Source organism: Rousettus aegyptiacus, unplaced genomic scaffold (assembly GCF_014176215.1).
Source record: "Rousettus aegyptiacus isolate mRouAeg1 unplaced genomic scaffold, mRouAeg1.p scaffold_m13_p_12, whole genome shotgun sequence".
Classification (NCBI taxonomy): Eukaryota; Metazoa; Chordata; class Mammalia; order Chiroptera; family Pteropodidae; genus Rousettus; species Rousettus aegyptiacus.
Window position 1 is genome coordinate 10,425,656 of NW_023416287.1, and position 23,432 is coordinate 10,449,087.

The 23,432-nt window shown below is 50.9% G+C and overlaps 1 protein-coding gene across 2 annotated transcripts in view; it reads right to left on the minus strand.

Annotated features, from left to right (window-relative positions):
* SLC12A5 (solute carrier family 12 member 5) overlaps window positions 1-23,432 on the minus strand; it is a 36,600-nt gene that overhangs the window by 3,876 nt on the left and 9,292 nt on the right. For both annotated transcript variants that reach the window (XM_016152342.2, XM_016152343.2), the window contains exons 2-22: window positions 19,077-19,171; window positions 18,601-18,732; window positions 18,084-18,230; window positions 17,170-17,224; window positions 16,545-16,675; window positions 14,571-14,812; window positions 13,662-13,873; window positions 11,892-12,062; window positions 11,494-11,592; window positions 11,295-11,352; window positions 9,814-9,988; window positions 9,056-9,174; window positions 8,671-8,769; window positions 7,615-7,734; window positions 7,194-7,298; window positions 5,779-5,947; window positions 3,851-4,046; window positions 2,746-2,915; window positions 2,219-2,350; window positions 1,247-1,354; window positions 12-134 (exon numbers count right to left, since the gene is read on the minus strand). In XM_016152342.2, the coding sequence (XP_016007828.1) occupies window positions 12-134; window positions 1,247-1,354; window positions 2,219-2,350; window positions 2,746-2,915; window positions 3,851-4,046; window positions 5,779-5,947; window positions 7,194-7,298; window positions 7,615-7,734; window positions 8,671-8,769; window positions 9,056-9,174; window positions 9,814-9,988; window positions 11,295-11,352; window positions 11,494-11,592; window positions 11,892-12,062; window positions 13,662-13,873; window positions 14,571-14,812; window positions 16,545-16,675; window positions 17,170-17,224; window positions 18,084-18,230; window positions 18,601-18,732; window positions 19,077-19,171 (2,858 nt within the window). The remainder of the gene's footprint in view (window positions 1-11; window positions 135-1,246; window positions 1,355-2,218; window positions 2,351-2,745; window positions 2,916-3,850; window positions 4,047-5,778; window positions 5,948-7,193; window positions 7,299-7,614; window positions 7,735-8,670; window positions 8,770-9,055; window positions 9,175-9,813; window positions 9,989-11,294; window positions 11,353-11,493; window positions 11,593-11,891; window positions 12,063-13,661; window positions 13,874-14,570; window positions 14,813-16,544; window positions 16,676-17,169; window positions 17,225-18,083; window positions 18,231-18,600; window positions 18,733-19,076; window positions 19,172-23,432) is intronic.

Consider the following 23,432-nt stretch of genomic DNA (forward strand, 5'->3'; position numbering starts at 1 on the left):
CAGCTTCACACCTCTTCTTCTGGTTTCTCCTCACTGTCACCGGCCGTCTCTTCTGGGACATTGAGGCGGAGCCGAGTGTTGGCTGGATTCTTTCTCCGGATTGAGCCACGAGACTCATCTGTGATACTCTGGATCTAAGGAGCAACAAAGGTTGGTGCCAGCTCTGCTGGGAGTCATCACCCATGCGCTGCAAAGAGCTACCACCAGAGCTGATGTTCAGCCAGGATGCACACTTTCCGGAACTGTACCAGCATTAACACACTGCAGTGCTTCCATACCAAGTAGCTATTGCCTCACTGACCTGGCCGCTGCAATGCCTCTCCAAAACCCCTCACCTCCCTGCCATCCGGCAACCAAAGGGTTACCCCATGGCCCTGCAGGGCTCCTCCTTAGCACTATGGTCCAGTGTCAGTTCTGATTGGTCAGTGCATACGCCATTTCTTATGATTTTTGCTATCACCCCTGGATAACATCCTTGGAGGGACCTCTTTCCCAGATCGAAGAGGTAGCCATCAGTCATCCTCCTGAAGATCCATCAAACACTATCTGAGAAATATATTATCCACACCTGGAAGACCCATCAACCATGGTCTGTCACCCTCACCTGTAGGATCTGCCATCCATTCCCCAGGCAACCTGTCACTCATCTTTGAGAGATTTCTATCCCCAGCCCTGAGGTACCATCATTCATTTTCCCAAAGGACCCCACTCCCTGAGGAGGGACTTTTATCCAAACTCCAGGGCACTAGTGGTTCCATATTACCCCTACCTAAGAGATCTTACACCCATACCCCACGGGAGGCTCATCATCATTACCCCTGAGAACCCATTCACCACATTCTTGGAGGTTTACCCGTAACTCCCACCATCAGCTACATCCCTGAATATCCATCTGTTACCCTCTCTCTGAGGAGCTGTCACATGATCCCTTGTCTCCTACACAGGCAGCTCATCCATCATCCATATGTATTTAGGATCCATATTCTCCCTTGGGCCCCAGAAGTCACACACAGAGGGGAATATACGTCACCCATGCCACAGCCCCTCTGCATCCATCTGCAGGGTGTGCTAGGTGCAGTTCTAATATGTTACCCTGCTGCCAGTGAGCCCGGTGCCAGGAGGAATAAGGGTGATGAGTAATGCTCTAGGTGAAGGTGACAGTGCCAATGGCCAGGAGTGCCAACCCTGGGCAGACCCAGAGCTGGCAGCAGCTTGAGGTCTGAGAGCCCAGCCAGGGCAACCTCACCTCCCGCTCCCGCTCGTTCTTGGTTAAATGCATCTGTTTGAGGATCTGGGAACGCTGCTCCATCACCAATGTCTTCTCGTAGGTGTAAGCTGAGATGTCGCTCTCATGCTGTAGGCAGACAGGGAAGAGGGAGGGGTGAGGGGGCATGGGAGCAAAGCATGAGATCTGAGCTCAGGTGCAAGGCTGAGGGAAGGGAAGCAGGCCCCCTTCCTTCTGCCAGCCTAGCGCTTCCCTAGCCAATGACCTAGTTTAATCGACAATTGTCAGAGGCAAGGACGATGCTCCTTGAAGGCAATGGATCTCATTCCCGCCTCAGCCCAGCACAGGACCAGGCACATGAACAGGTGAATGAATGAATGAATGAATTACCTGCGTGGATAGAAAAGGGAAGAAATTAAAAAGGAGCAAAGGGATGAATGAATATATACATGAATGAATAGATGGATGAGTGAATGACTACATTAATAAACATATGGGTAGATTAGTGAATACACAGAGGGATGGGTGGATGGAGAAATCAACTGAGGGGAATAGATAGATGAGAAGTTATACAGTGTAATCCTAGAGCTGGGCTGCCTGGCTCTGAACCCTGGCTCTGCCACTGAGTGTGTATTGTTGGGCAAATTATTTAACCTTTCTGTATCTCGACTCCCTAAAATGGAAATTCTAATGATTGTATCTATTTAATTGGTTGCTACGAGAACCAAAATATATAAAGTACACAGAACAGTGCCTGACATGGCTATTCTTAAAAAAGAAGAGAGGGAGGGAGGGAGAAAGGAAGGGACCGACAGGTGGATGGACAGACACTAGGGTAAAAGTGTGAGAGGCTAAGAAGTGGATATGAGGGAAGGGACCCAGCATCATAAGCTGATGGTCGTTGGGGTTGCCCTAATTGGTGCTAGGACCGAGAGGGAAGGGGGCCAAGTGGGCGGGACTCCGAAACTTCAGGGGTGGCTCCTGGGCGCTCACCATCTCCACCACCTCGACCTCTGCAGTGATACGTAAATGGTACAGAAATGTGGTCAGGTCCTTCTTCATCTGGATACTGTTGTCATCCATCTGGGCCACAGTGAAAATGCGCATCTTGCATTTCCGCCAGACCTAGAGGGGAGAAGGAGACCCAGAAAGGTCCAGCCCTGATGCAGTGAGGAGATCCAGAGCCAGAACCTAGAGAGGCCCCTGTCCCTCGCCCTTCCCGCCCACCTTGCCGCACATACATGCAGACCCGAATCCTCTATCTCAGCAGCCACTCCCTACAAAAACTCCCCTGCTGGTGAGGGTCCCCCATTAACGTATCACTTGCTTGGGTTGAGCATTGTTCTCCTTTACAATGCAAGGACGCCTGCGAGGGAGACAGGGTCAGTCCCTAACATCAAAACAGAGGAGGTGATCATATCCCTTTGCCACGAGCTCACAAGGAGGCGGGCCCTGGCCAGAGCCCGAGCCTCGCGCACAGACATGCGCACATGCGCCCGCGCGCGCGCACACACACTCGCCTTGTGGTGCCGCAGCAGGAAGGGCAGCAGCATGAGCATGCCTCCGTCGTGCACAATCCACCAGACGTCGATGCTGCCCTCGGAGAAGCGCTCGGGGTTCCCGGGAAACATAGAAACGTTCTTGGTGACCAGCAGGGCCAGGTGACCAGCAGTGGTTTCCCGGACCAGCTCTGGGGGAGGCCAAGGAGAGGGTCAGACAGGAAATCAGTGACCCTGGTCTCCTTCTGCACCCAGCAGCTGCTACAGGGACTCCTGGCCTCCAGAACCCCACTCCACCTCACCCCACCCCGCCTTGGCCTTCAGCTGAGTAGTCAGAAAACCAGCATCTACCTGGGCCTCGTCACTTATTAGCTATTTGGATTTAGAAAAGCCCCTTAACCTCTCTGCACCTCAGTTTCCCCACCCGTCAAGGGACAATAGCATCGCCTGCCCTTTCTGATCATTAAAAACTCTACCATGCATGGCCTCATTTAATCCTCACATCCACCTTGTAACTATTATCTACCTATAAAGGACAAAAAATAGCCTGGAGTTAACAGTGCAGCCTCTGGATATACCAGCAAACTCCTTAATCTCTCTGTGCCTCAGCTTCACGCCCATAAAATGGAGGTAATGACACCCAGCCCTCACAGCACTGCCGAGAGAATTAGAGACTTAGAAAAAGCTTCAACTCATCTGACACACAGAATGCAGTCTATAAATGTTAGTCTTTATATTACCATTACCAACTATTATTACCAAGGACTCTGATGCTCAGAGAGGGTGAGTAACTTGTGAGCTGTCACACAGCTAGGAAGGACCAGAGGTGAGATTTAAAGCCGAGTCTCCGGGACTTCAGAGCTGCAGCTCTTCCCACAGCCCTGCACTGTCTTCTTCCAAGGCTGTGAGCTCAGTAGGAGCCAAGACTGTCTCCTTCACACCTGGGGCCCCAGCACCCAGCACAGAGCTTGGCACATGGCTGCTTTGAACATGGTCACCTGCATGTGCCGAATCCGCCCTTCTCATGCCTGGGAAACAGCCCCAGGCTCACAGGAGAATGGAGAGCCCTCCACTCGATCCACCACCGCCCCCAGCCCTCCAGCGCCCCCAGCCGACCCAGCTTTACCGATGAAGTTCCTCCAGGTCTGATGATCTTCCTTCTGTCGCCAGTTGCGGGGCCAGCCGACTAGCACGGTATTGTGCTGCAGCCCCCCAAGGCCCCCAGACTGGATCAGATGGGACACACCATCGCGCAGGTTGGAGGAAATCACTACCTGGCAGAAGCCTTTCACTTTCTCTGCCTCCATCAGGCGCCGGATAGACTGGGGGAGGGGGTGGGGGGACGTCAGGAAAGAACCAGCCTCAGGCCCCCCGGGCCCTGCTTGCAGCCTCCCTTCCTCCCATCTTTTCCCTCCATCGTTCTGATCTTCCTGAAGCTCAGCTGTGACCATGTCAGCCTCTGGTGCCAGAGTTCTGCATGGCTCCCCATCACCTATGGCCCTCATTCCTTGTTGATCAATCGAAGCTCTTCATGACTGAACCCCACACTTCCCACCGTCCTGCAAGCTCTCCACCACCACCCAGACCCCCTCCCCACTGCCCGACCTAAATCAAATGTCCCCTTCTTCAGATGCCACCTCCCACCCAGAGTGCAGCTGGGCTCCTCTGCATGGCCATTTTGTTTAACAATTTTTTAAGTTAGTGTTTAATCTGCATTATGAGAAAAGTGTTTTTAGTTTTCATTACTCTCATTTTACAGATGGAGATATTGAGGCTCAGAGAAATTAAAACTTGCTTAAGGCCACACTGCTAATGGATGCTATTGTAGGGTAGGGGTTCAACTCCGAGGGTCTGACCCAGCCCCCACACTCTTAACTACTACCCCGATGTCCTACCTTTGCCACCTCCTGGCTGTGAGACCTTGGGCAAATCGCCTAACCTCTCTGAGCCTCAGTTTTCTCATCTGTTAAGTGGGACTCGCAACAGCTACTTCATTTAGGAATAGAGAGAATTACGTGACATAATGTGGGATAAGGGCTTAGTGTACTGCCTGACAAATTGTAAACTGTGGCATAGCACCTACCAGCATCAGAGCCATTGAGCGCTGTCTGTGAATGTTCCATCTTCCCCGCCAGCCCTGAGTGACCCCACTGAGGGCTATGATTTGGTCTCATAAGTCTCCATCTCCCCCGTGACTAGCTCAGTGCCTGGTGCACAGCACATCCTCCGCCACTGCACCTTGAATTAAACTAACCAGTGGAAGCCTCCAGCTCTGGGCTCTGACAGATTGGTGTGAACGGCCCAGTGAGGCAGAAACAGCAACTGTCATAAGCCATTAAGGGTGCCCCTACCCAGATCACCTCATCTCGCTCGGGCCCCCTTTCTTCTCTCCAAAACTGGTCACAGCCTGAGGGGAGAGAGGCCTGAATCGTGAACAGAACCCACGTCCTTTGCTACCCACCGGGTTCTGACACCTGTTAGTATCTCTTAATAGAAACAACGGCCACCCCAGCCCACAAGGCTCTGTACACTGCTCTGCGAGCACGAACCAGTGGAGGGGGACAAAAGCAGGTGACATGGAGCCAGGGACCCGTGTTCGAATCCTGACTATGCTTCCCGCCAGCTTTGTGGCTTCCAGCAAGTCGCTTTCCTTCCGAGCTCCAGTTTCTTCCTGCCCCAAACGCGGCTACTCCCCTTGCTGACTCCACGCTGTGTGGGGATTGAAAGGATCCACGGATGTGAAAACACTTCGAAAGGTTTAACTTTGGCAGGAAGAAGTCTGGAGGAGGAGTCAAGCAGTCCTAATCTGAGTCTCTGTTTTCTGTCTAGACCAGGAACCTGGCTTCTCTAAGCCTTAGTTTCCTTATCCATAAAATGAGCCTTCTGATGGTCTTTGGTTCTGTGAGTGGATTCTAAGGAACTCACTCCCTAAGCCCTCAGACCCCTCTTCCAAGAAAGAGGGCAGTAAAGTCTGAGCCCCTACTGATCCCATGGGTGGGAAGGAAGGGAAGTATAAAGGGCCAAGGACTGTCGTCCACCAGAGCCTCCACTCACCTCCTCTGCCCGCTGGGCCTGGGGGTGGTTGTCCAGAAATGTGCCCTCAAGGACAGAGCCCACAATGGTCAGGCCCTTCCCTGCCTTGAGCTGGGATGTCAGCGAGAGCAGCTGTGGGTGGACCACATTCTGGTCTTGGTCCACACGCACCAGCACCAGCAGCTGTGGCCTGAAGAGGGTGCAAAGTCACAGGATCCTTCTGCTACTCGCCCAACACCACCCACCCACCTTACACCCATACGCCAGTGAGTTCACCAATCATCCATCTTCTACACCCACATCTACCTCCATTCCCATCGCCCATCCATCCACCTAAATAGCCACCCACCCATTTCCTTTAATATCAACCCATGCTACCTCTCCCACACATCCGTCCATTCAGCCATCCATTTCTCCATCCACCTCACTCATCCATCCATCCACCATATTTTATCCTTCAGTCGTCCACTTATATCTATATCCACTTACCCATACATCCATTATTCACTCAATTACCCGTACATCAACCTACCACCATTGATTTATACATTTATCTATTCACCCAACCACCCTCTCATATATATGTACACGCATAGCCATCCACCCATCTATGTATCCATTGAGTTCCTTATTCATTTAGCCATCTAATCCATCCAACCACCCATCGATTTAATAGCATTTTCTAAGCACCTACTCTAGGCTAGACCCTGTGCCGAGCATTTGAGAATTCACAGACAAATAATTCAAAGCTCTGGTCTTTGGAAGCCCCAGTTTAGTAGACATCAGCAAGTACAAGCCAGTGATGCCCTAGGTATAGTTCAGAGTTCCAGGCGTTGCTCTTGGCAAAGTGAACCTGAGGGAGGTAAATGAGGGGTAGGGCTTGCACAGCAGTTGGTTAGGAAGCACCCTGGCCTGAGATGCAGGAGCCGATGATGCTGGCTCCAGTTCTGCCTTCTATGACTTCTGAACCCTCTCTGGTCCCTGACTTTCACATGACCAAAGATGGGAGGGATTGTTATAAATCTATAACCCTCGAAGTGGTTGATCCCGCCTCTCCCAGAGCAAAAGCTACCTGATATTCTGTTTATCTGTCTCTGCACGTGCCTTCTTCACAGAACTGTGAGCTTACTTTATCCCCAGACCAGAAGAGGGCTTGGCACATTTCATGCATTCATACATTTTTAAAATAAATAACGGAATAAATGAATGGATGACTAGATGGCCAGAAAACTGGGGTGGCAGTTTTGGAGAACAAACATCTGGAACTCAGCCCAGCCTTGGTGCTGTAGGTGGGAAGGTTTTAGATGGAGCTCAGCTGAGAGGCTGAGGACACAGCATTGTGGCAGGAGCACCACTCAGCAGAACAGAGCAGGTGAGGTAGGTCAGGGCCTGCTCCCGGGCTCCCCGAGCCTTCACACATGTGCTCCCATGCTTACCGCCAGTTCTTGGTGTGTGGAGGCCCTTCCTCCAGGCGTAAGAGGGCATAGCGAGCAGCGCTGAGAGACAGGCCTCGGATCCCATCGCCCCACTCCTTCTCTGCCCTGGGGGCCAGGAAGGGGATCACATGAGGGCAGAACGGGGAGTGTCAGGCAGAATGGTCCACGCCGAAGTGGCCGCCTCAGGGCGGAGCCTTCTATCTCAGGCTCAGACAAGGCATGCATGTTGCACCTGACACCTCCAGTTCTCGAAGCTTCATTCGGCCCCTCTGCTCCTGTCCCCTATCTCCCAGTCCTGCCCCATGTCACTTCGTCTCCTCCGCTCTACATCTACTGCCTGTCTCATCCCCACCCCAGCCCCCAACCACCCAACGCCATCGTCCCCTGCCCCCTCCCCCACCTCCCCTCCTCCTACACTTACCCACGGTACTCGATGTACTTGTAGATGAGCCCAGCAATGAGCATGGCCACCAGGGCGTAATACCAGGAGCAGATGAACATGAGGGCCAGGCAGAGGCTCATGCCCAGGAAGGAGAGTGTCCTACACAATGGGAAGGAGACCCAGCCTCTGAGCCCTGGTGGGGCTGTCACTGGTTCCAGGGCTCAGACAGCAAGAGTTGGATGAAGCGGGGCCTGGGCAAGAGCTGAAGGGCACAGCCATGTCTAGGGGAACTCACGCCATCACCCCCATGAGCGCCGCAGAGATAAGGCACCTTTCAGACAGACGAGCAGCCACAGACAGAGCACCAGCCCACGCTCCACCCACCTCCCGAGTCAGCACCGTGCCCTGCCCCAGAGCCTTAGACCCTGCCAGACCACCCTTCCAGATGGATCCTGGGGCAGGGGTCTCTGGGGAGAGTTTGAAGCAGGATCTCCCAGGAAGAGTGTGCCCCCAGGAAGAGGTGACTGGCAAAGCAGGAGCACTCAGTGCGAGTCAGGCACCTGGGTTCTAGCACAGATATGCCAGTCTTGCTGGGAGGCTTTGGGCCAGTTCCTTCCCCTGATTAAGCCTCTGTTTCCTTTTGGCAGAACAAGCGTGATCGTTCCTGCTGTCTGCCCCACGGGCCTATTGCGAGGATGAAGAGGCTTAAAGTAAAATGACCAGAAGAACCCCAGCCTCCACATAAGGAGCATCTTCCGGGCACCAAGCACTGCGATGCTCACAAGGGCCCTATGAGGCAAGGGCAGTTATCATTCCATTTCACAGGTGAGGAAACTGAGGTTTCCTCACCCATATGGTAAGATGGTGAACATTCTGGACAGGGGAGGGATTACAGTTTAAACCATTTATGATCGTGCCATGTTATTATTTGTGACTATAAAGGAACCTTCTCCAGAACTGTCTTATGCTAGCTGGGCTACCAAAGCTGGAGTTTGGGACCCTTAGACCTGGAGGGGATGGGCTAGGTGAGGTGGGGATTGGGATGGAGATGAGAAGATGGTTCTTTGGGGCCGGGAGGGGGCACATGGCACCCACCAGTGGTAATATCGAAAGCGGGGCCTCCAATTGGGCGTCCTCAGCAGCGTCTGTACTGCACAGGCCAAGTTCACGAACATGTAGCACATCAAGAAGAACCTGGAACACAGAAAGGCCCCCGGGAGAGACAGAGATGCAAGGAGAGGCAGGAAGAGAAAGATAGAGGAAGAAAGGGAGAAAAGGGGAAAGGAATTTGGGGGGGGAGGGTGGTGGCCGAATCACGTTCTGGTGGTTAGAAAGGGGTTCAAAGGCCAAATCCCCTTACAACACACCCTGACACATATGGGGATAAATCTCTGTATAACGAAGGATGGGTTTCCGTGACAGTGGGGGACCTCCTGGGGTTGTGTCTGGGTGGCTGTCCAGGGTCACAGCGAACACGCACATGGAGAGAATAGGGGCGACCTCGTCGAGAGATGCAATGAGGATGCCGATCTCACAGATGCAGGCGGTCAGGAGTAAGGCCCACGTTGGCTCTCCATTGGCTTTGCCGTGGCCAAAGACCTGAGGACAGGGCAACCGTCATGGGGGCCTGAGGCCTTATGGACTTCTTGCGTCTCCACCAGTCTTGGGGACCAGTGCTTTAGAGGCAAGGGACCCCAAACCAATGAGGAGGTAGGGAGAGGATGCTGTGTTTCTCATCTTTTAGCGGTACCCAAAAGAATACCAGGATTTTGCTATATCTCACCCACCCTGACATTGGTACCCCAGTGCAATAAAGTTCAAATGATCCCTTAAGGGGAAAAGAAGGGACAGATGGGAGAGGAACTACAGGAGGCCAGCAAGTGGCTGTGACTGTGTGCACTATAAATCTTTTATTTTTAAGCATCATGGAGAGCATTGCCCCTTTCTTGCCCTTTGGCTGCTTCCTTGAGTCCCTGCCCGATCGCTAGGCCAAAGGAGGACCATTTATTTTTTCCCCCAAGAGCAGACAACTCTGCCTAAAGAGATGGCACTGGCCATGGGCCAAATCCCAAATAAGGCACACACATTCTTTGTAACAGCAGCACAGAGCAGAAGGGCCCCAGAAGGCAGTTCAAGGCTTGCCATGTCCCTGGCTCACCACATAGCCTCTCTGGGCGGGGGCCTGGTTGGCTGGTGTAGGGGCTGTTCTGTTCTCCCCACACTCTGCCCTCCACTGACCTGCAGGAAGGGCACAATGCCATCCCGGGAGATGGCCTGCAGCAGGCGTGGGGCCCCTGTGAGGCTCTGCAGCCCAGCCCCACAGGTGGAGAAGAAGGATCCAATGACGATAACCCAGGGGGACGGCCAGGCCAGTGTGCCCACCACCAGGTTGCCATTCACAGCTTCGCCAAACCTGGAATGAAGCAGCAAAGGGACAGGAGATGCTAGGTAAGGAGTGGCACCTGGATCTCCAGGCAGGTCTCCCACACCATCTTCAGGTTCATCTCTCTGCCCTCCACAGAGCTCTTGTAGGGACAAAGGGAGAGACAAAGGCCCTGACGTTCTGGGCACTTTCTGTCTGTGTCACCTTGGGCAAGTCATTTAACCTCTTCTTGCCTCAGTTTCCTCAACTATAAAATGAGGATCATTATAAACCCATATCATACAAAAGGATGAGATGATGAATTATACTGGATGACCTGCTCAATTCCTTGCAATCTTGCGGGAGGTCTCTGATTAAGCAAAATGAGATAAGTAGAGGTTAAATTGCCCTAAAAACTAATAGGTGTAGTATGTGTGTGTGTGTGTGTGTGTGTGTGTGTGTGTGTGTGTGTGTATATATATATATATATATATATATATATATATATATATATATATATATATATATATATGTCATCCATTTGGCCAGGTCACTCCTCTGCTTAAAACTCTTCAGAGTTTCCCTCATTTTTTATAAAATAAAGCTCCAATTTCCTGGTACTGAAAATGAGGCCTCCAAGACTGGCTCTAGCCTAACTCTCCATGCAAACTCACTCTCTCTCTCTCTCTCTCTCTCTCTCTCTCTCTCTCTCTCTCACTCACTCTCGCTCTCTCTCTCTCTCGCTCTCTCAGTTGTTTCTCTCCTCCATCTTTGTTTCTGCTGTTCCCACTACCTGGAATACTCTTTCCCTTTCTCGACACCTAAGTAATCTCTACTCGACATTTAAAGTAGGAAGGATAAGTAAGAAAATGTGTACGAGGCACCTCTAGCATCACCTCCTCCTCCCTGACCCTCTGAGGACTGGATTGCAGCCTCCCGTGTGCTTCCATAGGGCGTGTGCTTTATTTTATCACCACCCCTTCCGCTCTGCATTTCAAGTCTGTTGACAACTATGGTTACCATGCACAAAGAGATCCTTCAGGACAAAAGCCACAGGTTGTTTAATTTTGTTCTCCCCAGGACCCTGGACAGTGAGTGACCAACACACAGATATATCTGGGAAATAGTAAATGAATTAATAGATTTTAAAGAAAAAGAAAAGGAAAGTGTCCATATCCTAAAGGAAAAGAGACACCATCCAAGCTTTTGAGCTGAAGTGACATGAGAAGGATGAAACATAAGAAGGCTCCCACGAGCCCTCTCGCACAGGTTCAGCACCCCGTTAGGTCTGTTTCCCAGAACTCAGCCCCCTATGACCACCCCCCAGAACAGGATCAGCCCCAATTCCCTTACTTACTTGTCCCTCAGGACGACCCCCTCAATGCAGGCCCCAAACAGAACAACAGAGCTGATATCTGCAGCAGAGAATGAAGGAGAATTCCTAGGGTTGCATTCCCCTCCATCGTCACCCATCCTGAGCCAGCAGGAGAGGAAGCAGCTGCCTGCCCTCTGGCCCTCCCTACCCACTGTGGTCTCAGCCCAGCGGTGCAGGATACAGACAGCAGAGGTGGTGGCAATGGCCAAGATGGTGCCAGTGGGAATTGACTTCTGGGCATCCCGCAGGTCCCCGGAGCGGTTAGAACCGGCCATGATCCCTGTGAACAGAGCAGCTGGGACAAGAGCCACGGGAGACCAGAGACTGACTGAGGAGAGAGGACCCCGGCTTTGGAGTCAGGAAGCCTGGGATCTGATCTTGGCACATGGATTTTTGTGAGAACTTGGACATGTTACTTGGCTTCTCCTGGCCTTAATTCCCTCGTCTGCCCAATGAGAACTGAGTTGTCGGCTCCTGCCTATGTGATGGGGTTGTTAGACAAGAAAGTCCCCCACATAATCCTTGACCGTCTCCCACCCATCCACTCCCAGAGTCCTCCCTCCCTGAGCTCCCCTTCACCTGTGACCGAGGGGAAGTAGATGCCAACCAGCAGAGTGAAGTAGGAGGTCATATCACTGAAGACATAAGGATGGTCCATGTCGATAGGGGCGCCATCAGCCAGGCCCACCGAGGGCATTCCCTGCCTTTCCACAATCACCCCCTTGGTCAGGTAGGAGCTCCAGAGGTTCTCTGTGGGCGAGACAAGATGCTCAGGAAAGACCAGAAGTCAGGATGCCAGAGCTCTGGGGCCAGGAGGTGGGGTGACCAAAAAGAAGGGTGAAGGTCAACAACCTCTCCCCGGGCCTTGGCTCTGTTTAATTTCCACGGACATTTCTTATGATCCTGCTTTTGGCCACACCACATGCGGGAGTTTTGCATACGAGTCAGATTTGGTCCTTGTCCTCAAATCACCTAGTTTATTGGGGGCAGACACACCTATCTCAGACAGATTCGATGTCCCAAACTGATCTCATCACCCACCCACCCACCCCAGACCAACTACTTTCCTGGATCGGATCCCTTATCTCAGTAAAAGGCACTACCATCAATTCAGACACCCTGACATTGCCCTCAACTGCTCCCTTTCTCCATCTGCATTTCAAAACTATCTCCAATTCCTGTCCATTACTCCTAAATATTTCTCAAATGTGCCCCTTCTCTATTTCCCAGTGTTTCTCTACTTAGGCACTATTGACATTTGGGGACACACAATTCTTTGCTGTGGAGGGCTGTCCTATAGCATTATAGGATGTGTGGCAACACTCTGAGATCTACACACTAAATGCCAACAATAACCCTCCAGTGTGACAACCGAAACTGTCTCCAAAACCTTGCCACATGTCCCCCGTGGGGCGTCACAGCTTTGGTGGAGAACACTGCTCCATTCCTACTGACGTTCTCCATTCTCACTCCCTCACTCTAGGTCAGAAAACCATCGCCTGGACTCAGTGTCAGCCTCCTCCTGGACGTATTGCCTCTGTTCTCTTCCCCATTTTAGCCCATCCGCATTAGCAACCAGAGTAAACCTTCAGAAATGACAAGCTGACCATGTTCCTCACTCACTCAAAACCCTTTGGTGGCTCCTGGTTGCCTTCAGGACCCAGTCCAAACGCTTCAACGTGGCTTCCAAGGCCCACCACGGTCCGGCTCATGCCAGCTTCCCCAACATCATCTCTTGCCCCTCCTTCCTTTGAACTTTATGCCCCAGTCATTCCAAATTACTTGTGGTTGGAAGGACACAATATGCTCCTCCGTGTCTGCATGCTTTTAGGCAAGCTGTTCTTCTGCCTGTAATTCTCTCATTTCCCTAATATAACTGAAAACCTCTTATTTGTCCTTCAAAAGCCTTCTCGGATGAGTCCAGGAAGCCTCATCTCACCACCTTATACACATGACCACTCCCTCTTCTGGAAGGTCTCTGTTCATTGAACACACATCTATGCATATCAGAATTTATTTGCTATTGTATCCACGTCTGCCATTAGACTCCTTGAGGTCAAGGACTGTGACTTATTTATGTTGTGTTCCTGATGTTTAGCACTTTTCTAGGCACATAGTAGGTGCTTGTTAAGCTAATGACTTTATTTCCTATTAGTTGATAAGATACTCAAAGGCTCCCTTTCATCTCTACCCCTCCGTGATCCCAAAGACAGAACATGGCCCAGAGTAGGTGATCAATTAAAATTGATTGACTTTAACTGATTCCCAAGTAGAGTCCCTTAATCCTAACTGTTTAACCCACAGCCCCTGAGCATTCCCTGGACACCAGCCCTCTCCCCTCCCCCAGACCTTTGATGAGGCCACTGGCAGCGCCAGGAATGCCCTGGATCTCTGTGACATTGTTTCGGGTGAAGTACTCATCACAGGTGGCATTGAGAAAGCGAGAGGAACAGAAAAGGCCCCAGAGCCTTGTGGTCACCGTCTCATTTCCTTCCCAAGCCAGCTTGGCACAGACATCAAAGCCATGGCGAGACAGTGTGCGGTTCCCTAGGAGGCAGATCCTAAGGAGAAAAACAAGGGAGGAAGATGGGGAGCGACATAACCTCGCTCCAGCCTCACAGTAGAGCCGCCAGGGGCGCTCTAAAAAAACACAGATGCCAGGGCCCCATATCCAGAGATTCTGATTTAACTAGGATGGAGCCCAGATTGGCGTTTTTCAAAGCTCCCCCAAGCGATTCTAATACGCAGCCACAGCCCAGTACCACCGCTTTAGAGAAAAAATGTTTCAGCACCGTGGACAGCACTATACGTGTGTGACTCTCCTGGGCAGGGGAATTTGCCCTAGGGAGAGAGGCAGGACCACATTCTCTTCTGTGTACTTTCTTATGCTGCAGAAGGTGTTTTAACACTAAGTGGCTGTCCCATTCCAGGAGGTTGTCTCCCACTCCCGGCATGTTTTCCTAACGTGGAGTGTTCATCCCTTTAGAAACTGTTCCAGTTGGCTCTTCCTCAGTCCACCCCACCAGCAAGCAGTTGACCCTCACAAGGGAAATGTGCCCACTGCCAGGAATGTCATCCTACCCTACAGAGATTGTCCTCAAACCAGGATTTTCCCTCCCAGGGGAGGTTGCTCTGAATCCACAACCACTCTGATTCTGGAGATGGGGAGGGGAGTGTTGACAAAGACTGGTGTGCAGACCTGAAACTGAGCCACAGAGGAGGAGGACAACGCCTTAGGCTCAGAGCAGCAGTACTTACGGGAAGTTGGGTGGGTCGAAGGCAGATTTGATAACCCCAGCATAGATGGCCAAGATGGAGAGGATGACACAACCCAGGAAGACAAGGGCAAACTTGTTGACGTACTTGACACCCACGAACACCACTGTGGCCATGCAGGTGAGCACACAGGTGCCATACACACGCATATTGTTCAACATGGCTGCTGCCTCCCCGCTAGCATCTTCTGCCTTAAAAATGGCCATAGCTGGGAAGAGGTAAGCCTGTTGGAAAGGGGCAAGTAGGTCAGGCAACTAACCTAGTAAGCACTAACTGATAATCACCTCAAGGAAATAACCGGAAGTGATTTAGAGAAAAGATACCGGTCACAGGAAATTTACAGTAGTGCAAGACTAGAAGTGACATCCTGTGACAAGGGAATGGTGGAGGTCATGCTCTCTCCTGCAAAGACTATTATACAGTCATTAAAAAATGCATTACAAAGATGTGGGGAGCAATTTTTAATTTCTCTTATTTTGGTTATTGAGTATAATTCTTAATAATTACTTAGTGTTTTTGTTATTTCTAATAAAAAGGCAGAAATAAATTAGATAATCTTTAGAGAATTGAGTAAATAAATCATGACATTTCCATATAGACTATGGAACTTTTGAAAAAAACGGATTTACATGAACTGATTCAAAAAGCTAACCTTGTTATATTAGGTAAAAACAATCAAGTTTTTTAAAAAAAATATGTCTTATGATCTCATTTTTATAAATATTTATGTGTACTTATATGCAAACATATACACATGTATGCATAATGATGTCTGTGTGTATAGTTTTCCCTGAATGGTGAAAATATGGATAATTTTTATTCTTTTTGCACATTTGTATTTTCTCTTTTAAATATCAATATGTTTATATTCTTTAAAAAGTTATTTTCATTTATAAATTATATTTACAAAGAGAGTGTTGAGTTATGTAGGGTAATCTATAGTTATAATTTATAAAGACAGAATACAGTATCATATAGAAAAACAAAAACTAGAAGGAAATACACCAAAATGTTACTGATTTTCTTCTGGCGATTGCTATTTCCTTTTCTGCACTCCTCAATATTTTTCCAACTTATGCGATGGGCAGAACTACTTTTATAATAATTTTAAAATTATGTAGTTTTGTAAAAGTCATAAAGGTCTATTTCAATTCTCTCATAATTTGGTTCCTCAGGTCCTTTTTTCCTTTCCTCGAGTCTCGTATTCCCCATTCATTCTTCCTGTCCCTGTAATTCTCCATTCTGTTCCAAAACCAGAAGCTGCAACACCTTTCGGCCCTAATTCTCCAACGCAGGGTGGCAGGGTGGACAAGCACTGGCTTTGGGTCAGAAAGACACAAGTTCACAGTCCCTACACATCCTCATATCCCTTCCTTGCCTTCTTCGTCTGGAAAACGAGGACATCTTTTAATTCGTGGGAGAGTCGGGAATAAAATAAAGTACTCCTCCTTCTCTTTTGCAATCCACTAGCCATCAGCCCTTGACAATTAATATTCATAGAGTACTTCGCACAGTCCTTGGCACGTGGTCAACAATCATAAAACGGTAGCCGTCGTGTGACATTGCTATTATTATTTCTACCACGATTTTTACTCTTAATCAAGCTGCCTCTGCCATTTGGTAGCTGAGTGACCTTGAGCAAGTCATTTCACCTCTCTGAGCTTTTCATTTGTAAAATGGGCATAATAATACTTAAACCTCATGAGGATTCAAGATAATGACTGTAAAGCACTTGGAACTCTGCTGAGAGCACAGTGGGTGCCTGATAAACGGCAGCTGTTCATGTTACATAATTATTGCATCTTGTCTCCCCAACTAGACTGTGAACTCTTTAAAGGCACAACCACATCTGATTTCCCTTTGGCCTTACTGAGTGGGCTATTGGAGGTGTCCAGGGAGCACTCATTAACTGTCTGACAGCCTGGGACCCCACACCTCCTCCTCGGCCCCTCTCACCAGCAGGATTTCGATGGTGCCCAGGATGTACATGGCCCCAGCAAAGGTAGTGCCCAGATAGAAGCAGAGGCCCACGGCGCCCCCAAACTCTGGGCCCAGAGACCTGGAAATCATGTAGTAGGAGCCGCCAGCTGCAGAAAGAACCTAGTATCAGCAAGAGGTTCAAGGGGCACTGGGCTTCCGTTAAGGTTAAGGGGGTTCAGGGACAGAAGCAGAAAGGGGGGTGCTCTGGGCCTCACGGGCCTTATAGGCTGCAGCTCTAGGACTGGCGGAAGACCCAGCTAGCCACTCGAAGTGGATTTCGCAGCACTAATTACCATGTTGCTAATTACCCCTCTACAGAGGTCATGACTCAGAAAATAGGATGATGGAGAGAAGGGTCTCAGACAAAGGGAGTTCTTGCACTGCCTTGCCCAACACCATCAACCGCCTCCCTCACCTCCCCTTCGTACAGCTGCCCCATCTACCCCGCAAAAATCATAACTCATCCCCCAGGTCTGAAAGATTTCCTTTCTTGCGTCCTGATGGCCCCCAAAGCCCAGGGCATTGGCCCTCCTTCCAACGATCCAGACTCCACTCCCGACCATTTAGGCCCCACCCCCTCCAAGAAGTCCCAGTCACATACCAGGTACGACCCCATTGGTTGCAATCGCACTCATGGAGATGGCCGTGAGCATCGTCTGTGAGGAAAGAGATCATCAGAGTGGCGGCTGGGGTGGGGGCTGCAGTGACCTGGGTGGGGGCCAAACCTTATGCCCCATAAACATCCACCAAACCTGCAAGTCCTTTTCTACTGAGCATCTCCCTGGTCTTTTTCCAACTTCCACTCCTGCCAAGTCTTTCTTGTCAAGAAAAGCTCTTATTCACCATTCACATGGACAAAGCACAAGGTATAGCATCAGAGAGCTCTGGAAACCCCAGCCTGGCCTCTGACCAGCTGTCTTGGCTGAGATAAGTCACTTTCCTCTCTAAGCCTCAGTTTCTTCATCTACGAAATAGGATAATAGCTTCCACAATGGCTATCGCACACACAGAAGTGGCTCAAGGGTCATGTGTGAAGAAACACAAATGTAACACGTAGATGTCTAGTGAATATTTGATTTTTCTTAAAGATAAGAAGAATTCTATTACAAAGTTGTTTGTGACACATAATCCCTTTTTTTGTGAGTCTGGACCTACCTATATTAACTATTATGGGATTATAGGTGAATTTTATTTCTTTCTGTACACCTATCTTTTCCTCAATGAATCTTATAATTACTTGTGTAATCACACACACGCACACACACACACACGTGCACACACACACGTGCACACACACACACACACACACATTCAGGTAAAACCTGGTTAACAGCCATCAGGGATCAGCCTGTGAGATGCAGGAAGGACCAGTCAGACCTAATTTACTCTCAAAGATCATACACGGTAGCTCCTATAAAAAGCTCAGGTCTCATGCTTCCCTCCTCCCTCCTCCCACCCCCAGGTCCCTGCTCAGCCCAGCTGTCAGGGGGTAGGAGAGGGGAGGGTGTCACTCACACAGGAGCAGCAGATGAAGACCATGCAGAAGGACTCCATGATGCCTGCAATGCCCACTACCCAAGTGAGTCGCAGGAAGAGAATGACACCAAAGATATTCTGCAGGCACGGTAGGTACACGCCCATGAAGGTGCCCATGCGTGGGGCCTGCCAGGGAGGCCAGCATCAGTTTCCGTAGCCCCTAATTACTACCAATCCCCTAGGCCTTCTATCCCCCGCTTTCCTATTCTCTCCATCCCCATCCTCCATCCCTCTCCCCTCTGATCCTCATCTCCCCTCGCTCCTCCCCTCCTGTTCCCATCTCCAGGCTTTCATGTGTCCATCACCTCTCCTTCAAATCATCCCCTCCCTCCTCCCTTCCATCCCTCATCTCCCATCCCTTTCCCTCCCTCCCTCCCAACTCCTCTCTCTCTACCTCCATCCTTCATCCTTTCCTCTGAATCCATTTTTCCTCCCCCACCTTTTCTCCCCTCCATTCTGCCTTCCTCTCTCATCCCTTCTTTTCCAAGGCCTTCACCTGCACCGGCTTCTTTTTTCCACCCTCATTGTTTTCTGCCTCTTCATGCTCCCTACTTCCCTGGGGCAGGTTGGTGTAGTTGGCCAGGCCACTGAGCAGGGAGGATACCATGGGGCTGGTGTCCATCTCCTCCTGTGGAGGGAGGGCAGCATCGTTAGGACACTGGGGCCTAGAGGAGGGGATAGGGAGCTAGATGGTAGGAGGCTGGGAGATATGTGGACTAGGAAGGCAAACCATTGAGGTTGGGATGAGATGGGGAAGGAGGAGGAATAGGCAAGGAGAACGGGGAAAGAGGATGGTAGAATGACTAGAGGGGGCAGCAGGGGTGAAGGAGAAGGAGAGACGTGGGAGGCTCAAGGAAGAAGGCGGCCCTGACAGAGAGATGGAGAGGAGAGCACTGTTCCCTAGGGAAGGACGGAGAGCCTGACGAATGGGGAGATGAACTGTGCGTGGGTCCAACGGCCCTAGCAACCCACCTCAAACAGGGCCATGTTCTTGCCATCGTACTCCTTTCCCTTCTCTGTGTCGGTGCTGTTGATGAAGGGGCTGCTCTCCTTCGGGTTGCCATCACCTGAGAAGGCAGAGGAGTCAGGGGCCTGGTACCAACTGGTTGTCATCCACTCGCTTGGGCCAGTACAGCTGTGTGGCCACTTTAACTCTCTGAATCTTGGTTTGCACATCGGAAAAAGGGAACTAATACTACCTTGCCTGCAGAATTTTAGTTGACAGCATGTATTAAGAGCCTTGTGTACTCCTTGGCATGTACTTGGTATTTAATGAATGTGTGAGTGTGTCCTTGCTCTTGGGGGTCCTACTTTGCCAGGGCACCCTCGACTCTCCAGGGTCCCCTCTTAGACCATAACTGGGCCCATCCTGTCATTTTATGGCGGAAGCATGCTTTTTCCCAGGGTTGGGGGAGGCAGAGAATACTACAGCCTGAGACTCCAAGGATACTCCACTTTTTAGAAAAGTGACCCCCTTTGGCACCTCCTATGCTCTTTATTCATCTTCAGTAAACATATATTTGCTGGATGTCTGCCATGTGCCAATATGGGCACAGGAGGGAGGCGAAGTAGAACACAAAATAAGATTCCATCCCTGCCCTCAGGGAACACAAAGGCAAGGCAAGTGAACCAGTTACCAGGAACTTCCAACCCAGAATGGTAAGTTATGTGATAGAAGATGGAAAAGGGACTGTATGAACACAAGAGAGGCATTCATCCCAGCCTGGGAGGCCACGGAAGGCTTCCCAGAGGAAGTGACGTGTCGGCTGAGAACTGAAAGATGAGTAAGAGCTAGACTGGGAGGGAAGTGGGAGGGTGTTCCAGGCAGATAGAAGAGCACGTTAGGTGGCCCAGAGGTGAGAGTGAACAGAGTGGGCTGGAGGAGCTGAAAGAAGTTGGATCTGGCTGGGGTCTGAGGGAGGTGTGTGGGAGCAGGGAGACCTGAAGGATAAGGGGTGGCATGTGAAAAGATGGGCCTGGGGACGGTAAGTGTGGGCTGGGTCCTTACACACTTAGGCCATGTTAAAGATTTGGGACCTCATCCAGATGGCGATGGGAAGTCATCGAAGCGTTTCAGGCAAAGAAGTGCCATGAACAGACTTGTGTTTTACAGCAATCACTCTGGCCTTTAGATGAAGAATATAAAAGCTAGTTAGGGACTTTCAGTAATCCAGGCAAAAGCTGATGATGACCCAGATGAGAGCAATGCAGGACAATGAACAGATTCAGGAATTATTGGCACATATTTCTATGCCAGATGTTTGGAGATGGAGAAAAGAGGACTCTAGGATAATGCCTTGGGTTTCTAGCATGGATAATGGGTGGGTCATGGTGTCATTTAATAAATGGGAAAGGAGGAGATTGGGGGGTGGGGAAGAAGCTGAATTTGATTGAGAGTGAAGCACTGTAAGATGCTCAACTGAATAAGTCCAGAAGCCACTTGGATATATGGACCAGTCTGAGACCTAGGAGAGAGGCTGGGCAGAAGAAATAGATGGGAGAAACCCATAAAAAGATGTGTAGGAAGTGTGTGAAACCGTGCACCTGGATGAGCTCGCCCAAAGCAGAAGTCTCTTGGGCATCAAGGAGAGGGTCCTTTCAAAGAGATATAAGGGAACCCCACAGGCACATTCCCTTAGCTCCAGCCATCACCCTTGCTCAGTGCCAGGGCTGAGTCCCAGCAGTAGACATCTTTCTAGACCCTACAGAAACTCTTCGATGACAAAATCCTGAGTGCAGCTGAGGCCCTACATATTCTGAATTACCTGTCCTCACACCTGTCACCTGAAATAAATCAATAGCTACCGCATGCTATCTCTCACTCTCTACATCTGTCTGAATCCTCCCCATCCTTCTCCCTACCTCCTGGAAACTTGCCTTAGTCTCCCAGCCAGGGTCCACTCCCAGACATGACTTTTTATTAATCCAATCTCATCCTGACTCTAAATTCTGAAAGGAGAAAGAAGCGGAGCCTCAACTGCTCAAAGGAATCCACCACTCACTGACTCCTGCCATCACTTCCACCTCGTCCATCAAGCCAGGTACTCCTGGTCCCCAAACAGGGGGCCACCATTCACTCTTTCTTCTCTTCACATATAAGAATTCCTGGGAATAACAGACCCATCCTCCCAGTGGAAGCCCAGCTAGTAATAGGTGCTCAGGAAAAGTCTTTGTAAGTAAATACCCCCAGGCTTCCTTCTTGACCCCAGTGCCTTGGAAGAGCTATCCGGAGCCAGAGAACAGGAGAAATAAAAGTTAGGTGGGTTCATTCTCCTTTGAAAATGCTAACAAGATGCCTCGAGTTCTCATCTCACTATGGTGAGAACTACTGGGGTTGAATGATGATAAGATGAGAACAAATTTCTTAATGGTTAAAAAAGAAAAAGAAAAAAAAAAAAGGCTGGAGTCAAGATTTAGATCCCAGTCCCAGCTTCACCTGCTGGGTTGACAGGTTGGGCAAGTCACTTAAATTCCAAGCCTCAGTTTCCTCCTTCGCAAAGAGATAATAATCATGGTTAATTTGTAGGATGGGGATTAAGTGAAATAATGCCTATTGGGTATGACTCGCACATAGTGTAGCTAGTGCTGTTACTATTACCATTATTATTAATATACGTGGTGCCCCACCCAGCCCAGATGCCCCATCGCACACCCCTCTCCCAGCTGCAAGATTTATGGACCCTGTCTTTTGTGGGCCCACCTGGACTGGGCCCTTCTCCCCGGGGATTCCGCTCTCATGCCCAGACAACCATATGAAAGCCTCTCTTCTCTGCCTTTCAGGCCTCTTCCCAAGCCTCTCCTCCTTCATGGGGCCCGGGACGAATGCAGGGCAGGAAGGGGGCGTCCTGGTTGGAGACCCCGCAACTAGGTACCCCCAAGCCTGTCTCCAAGGCGACCGCGCAGGCAGAGAGCGCTGCGCGGAGCCGGCCACGCGCCCGCAGGCGCTTATGTAACGCGGCGCGCAGCGCAGAGCCAGACTCTGGGCCGGATCGCAGCCAGGAGATGAGGGCAGGGGAGGGGGCGGTTCGGTAGGCTTGTTCTGGGTCCCGCCTTTCCACCCTCTTACTGGACTGGTCTCCAGACTCTTGGCCTGGTCTGCCAGGGTTGATTTCGTCCTCTCCCAGAACGCCGGGCTCACTAGTTATGGAAGGGTGGGGCGGGGGTGCGGAGAAGGCGAGTAGGAAGGGTGGGTGAGCTTCATGAGTTCTCAAAGGAGCGGGACTGAGAAGGGGAATCTCGCCCTGATTCCCCTGGAGCCAGGAGTCCGGGTGATGGGGGAGCGCAGAGTGGCGCGCAAGAGAGGCAGGGCCAGACTGAGGCTGAGCCCTCTCCGCCCCCGCCCCCCCCCCACACACACACCCCGCCCCTTGGGAGCTCTCAGCCCGAATCGGCTTTCAATTAAGCTGCGGCGGCCAGAGCTCCGGGGAAGGAAACAGGAGAGCAGCACCGGCAAGGAGCCTCCCCCTGGGGGGCCTGGGGCCAGGCCTGGGGGAATCCCCAAGCCAGATTGGGGTAGTGGGGGCGGGCGTCAGACCCCAAGAGGAAAGGAGACTTGGGGCCAGAGATAATATTCTTGGATTCTTCTTTAGTCCAGAGGAGCCCTCTTACTCAGGCCATTCCCACCTCCCTGAGGTCAGAACCCAGGTCCCCCCACCCCATATCCCCAGGAATTTAGGATGAGAAATGCTAGGGGTTCTCTCTACCTTCAAGCCCAGCAGGTTCTTAAAGCCCCCAACCACCATTTCCAGTTGCCTCTGGGAGGCCTTCTCTCTGGGACCCAAAACGCCTGATCTGGGTCCTGGCCACTCTGTTCCAGACTATAGAGGGAGAGGTCTTCAGATGGGCCCTCTACATTCAGAGTCTAGAAACTAATGAGGAAGGGGTGTAACTGAAGGGAACTCCTATTTTGACTCCTGCTCCACACACATAGATACCTCTTTTTCAGGCTTCCTGAGACCCCCTGGAAACCCCCAGGCCCTGTAAAGTACCAACCTCAGGGTAGAGGAAGCAAGGGCTAGGGGATCAGACCATATATCCCTTGTCTGGGGGAGCAGAAAGATTATCTCTCATGTTGAGCCCCTGTCCCCAGTGTGGAAGCATCTGAAGGGGATTCCAAGTGGAAATGGCTCCCCTTCATTCTTTGGGCACCAAGTTGAGATGCCTAGTGCTGCTGCAGACTTCACTTAGCCAAAACCCCCTCTCTGGCAGCCCAAGCTGCTGGGGAGCAGGGCGGCTGCGGGATGAGGCGACCCCAGTGTCACTGGGGCAAGAAATGAGCTGGAGAGCCAGTAGTTAATATCCCTGGATACCACTCAGCCCTAGGGAAGA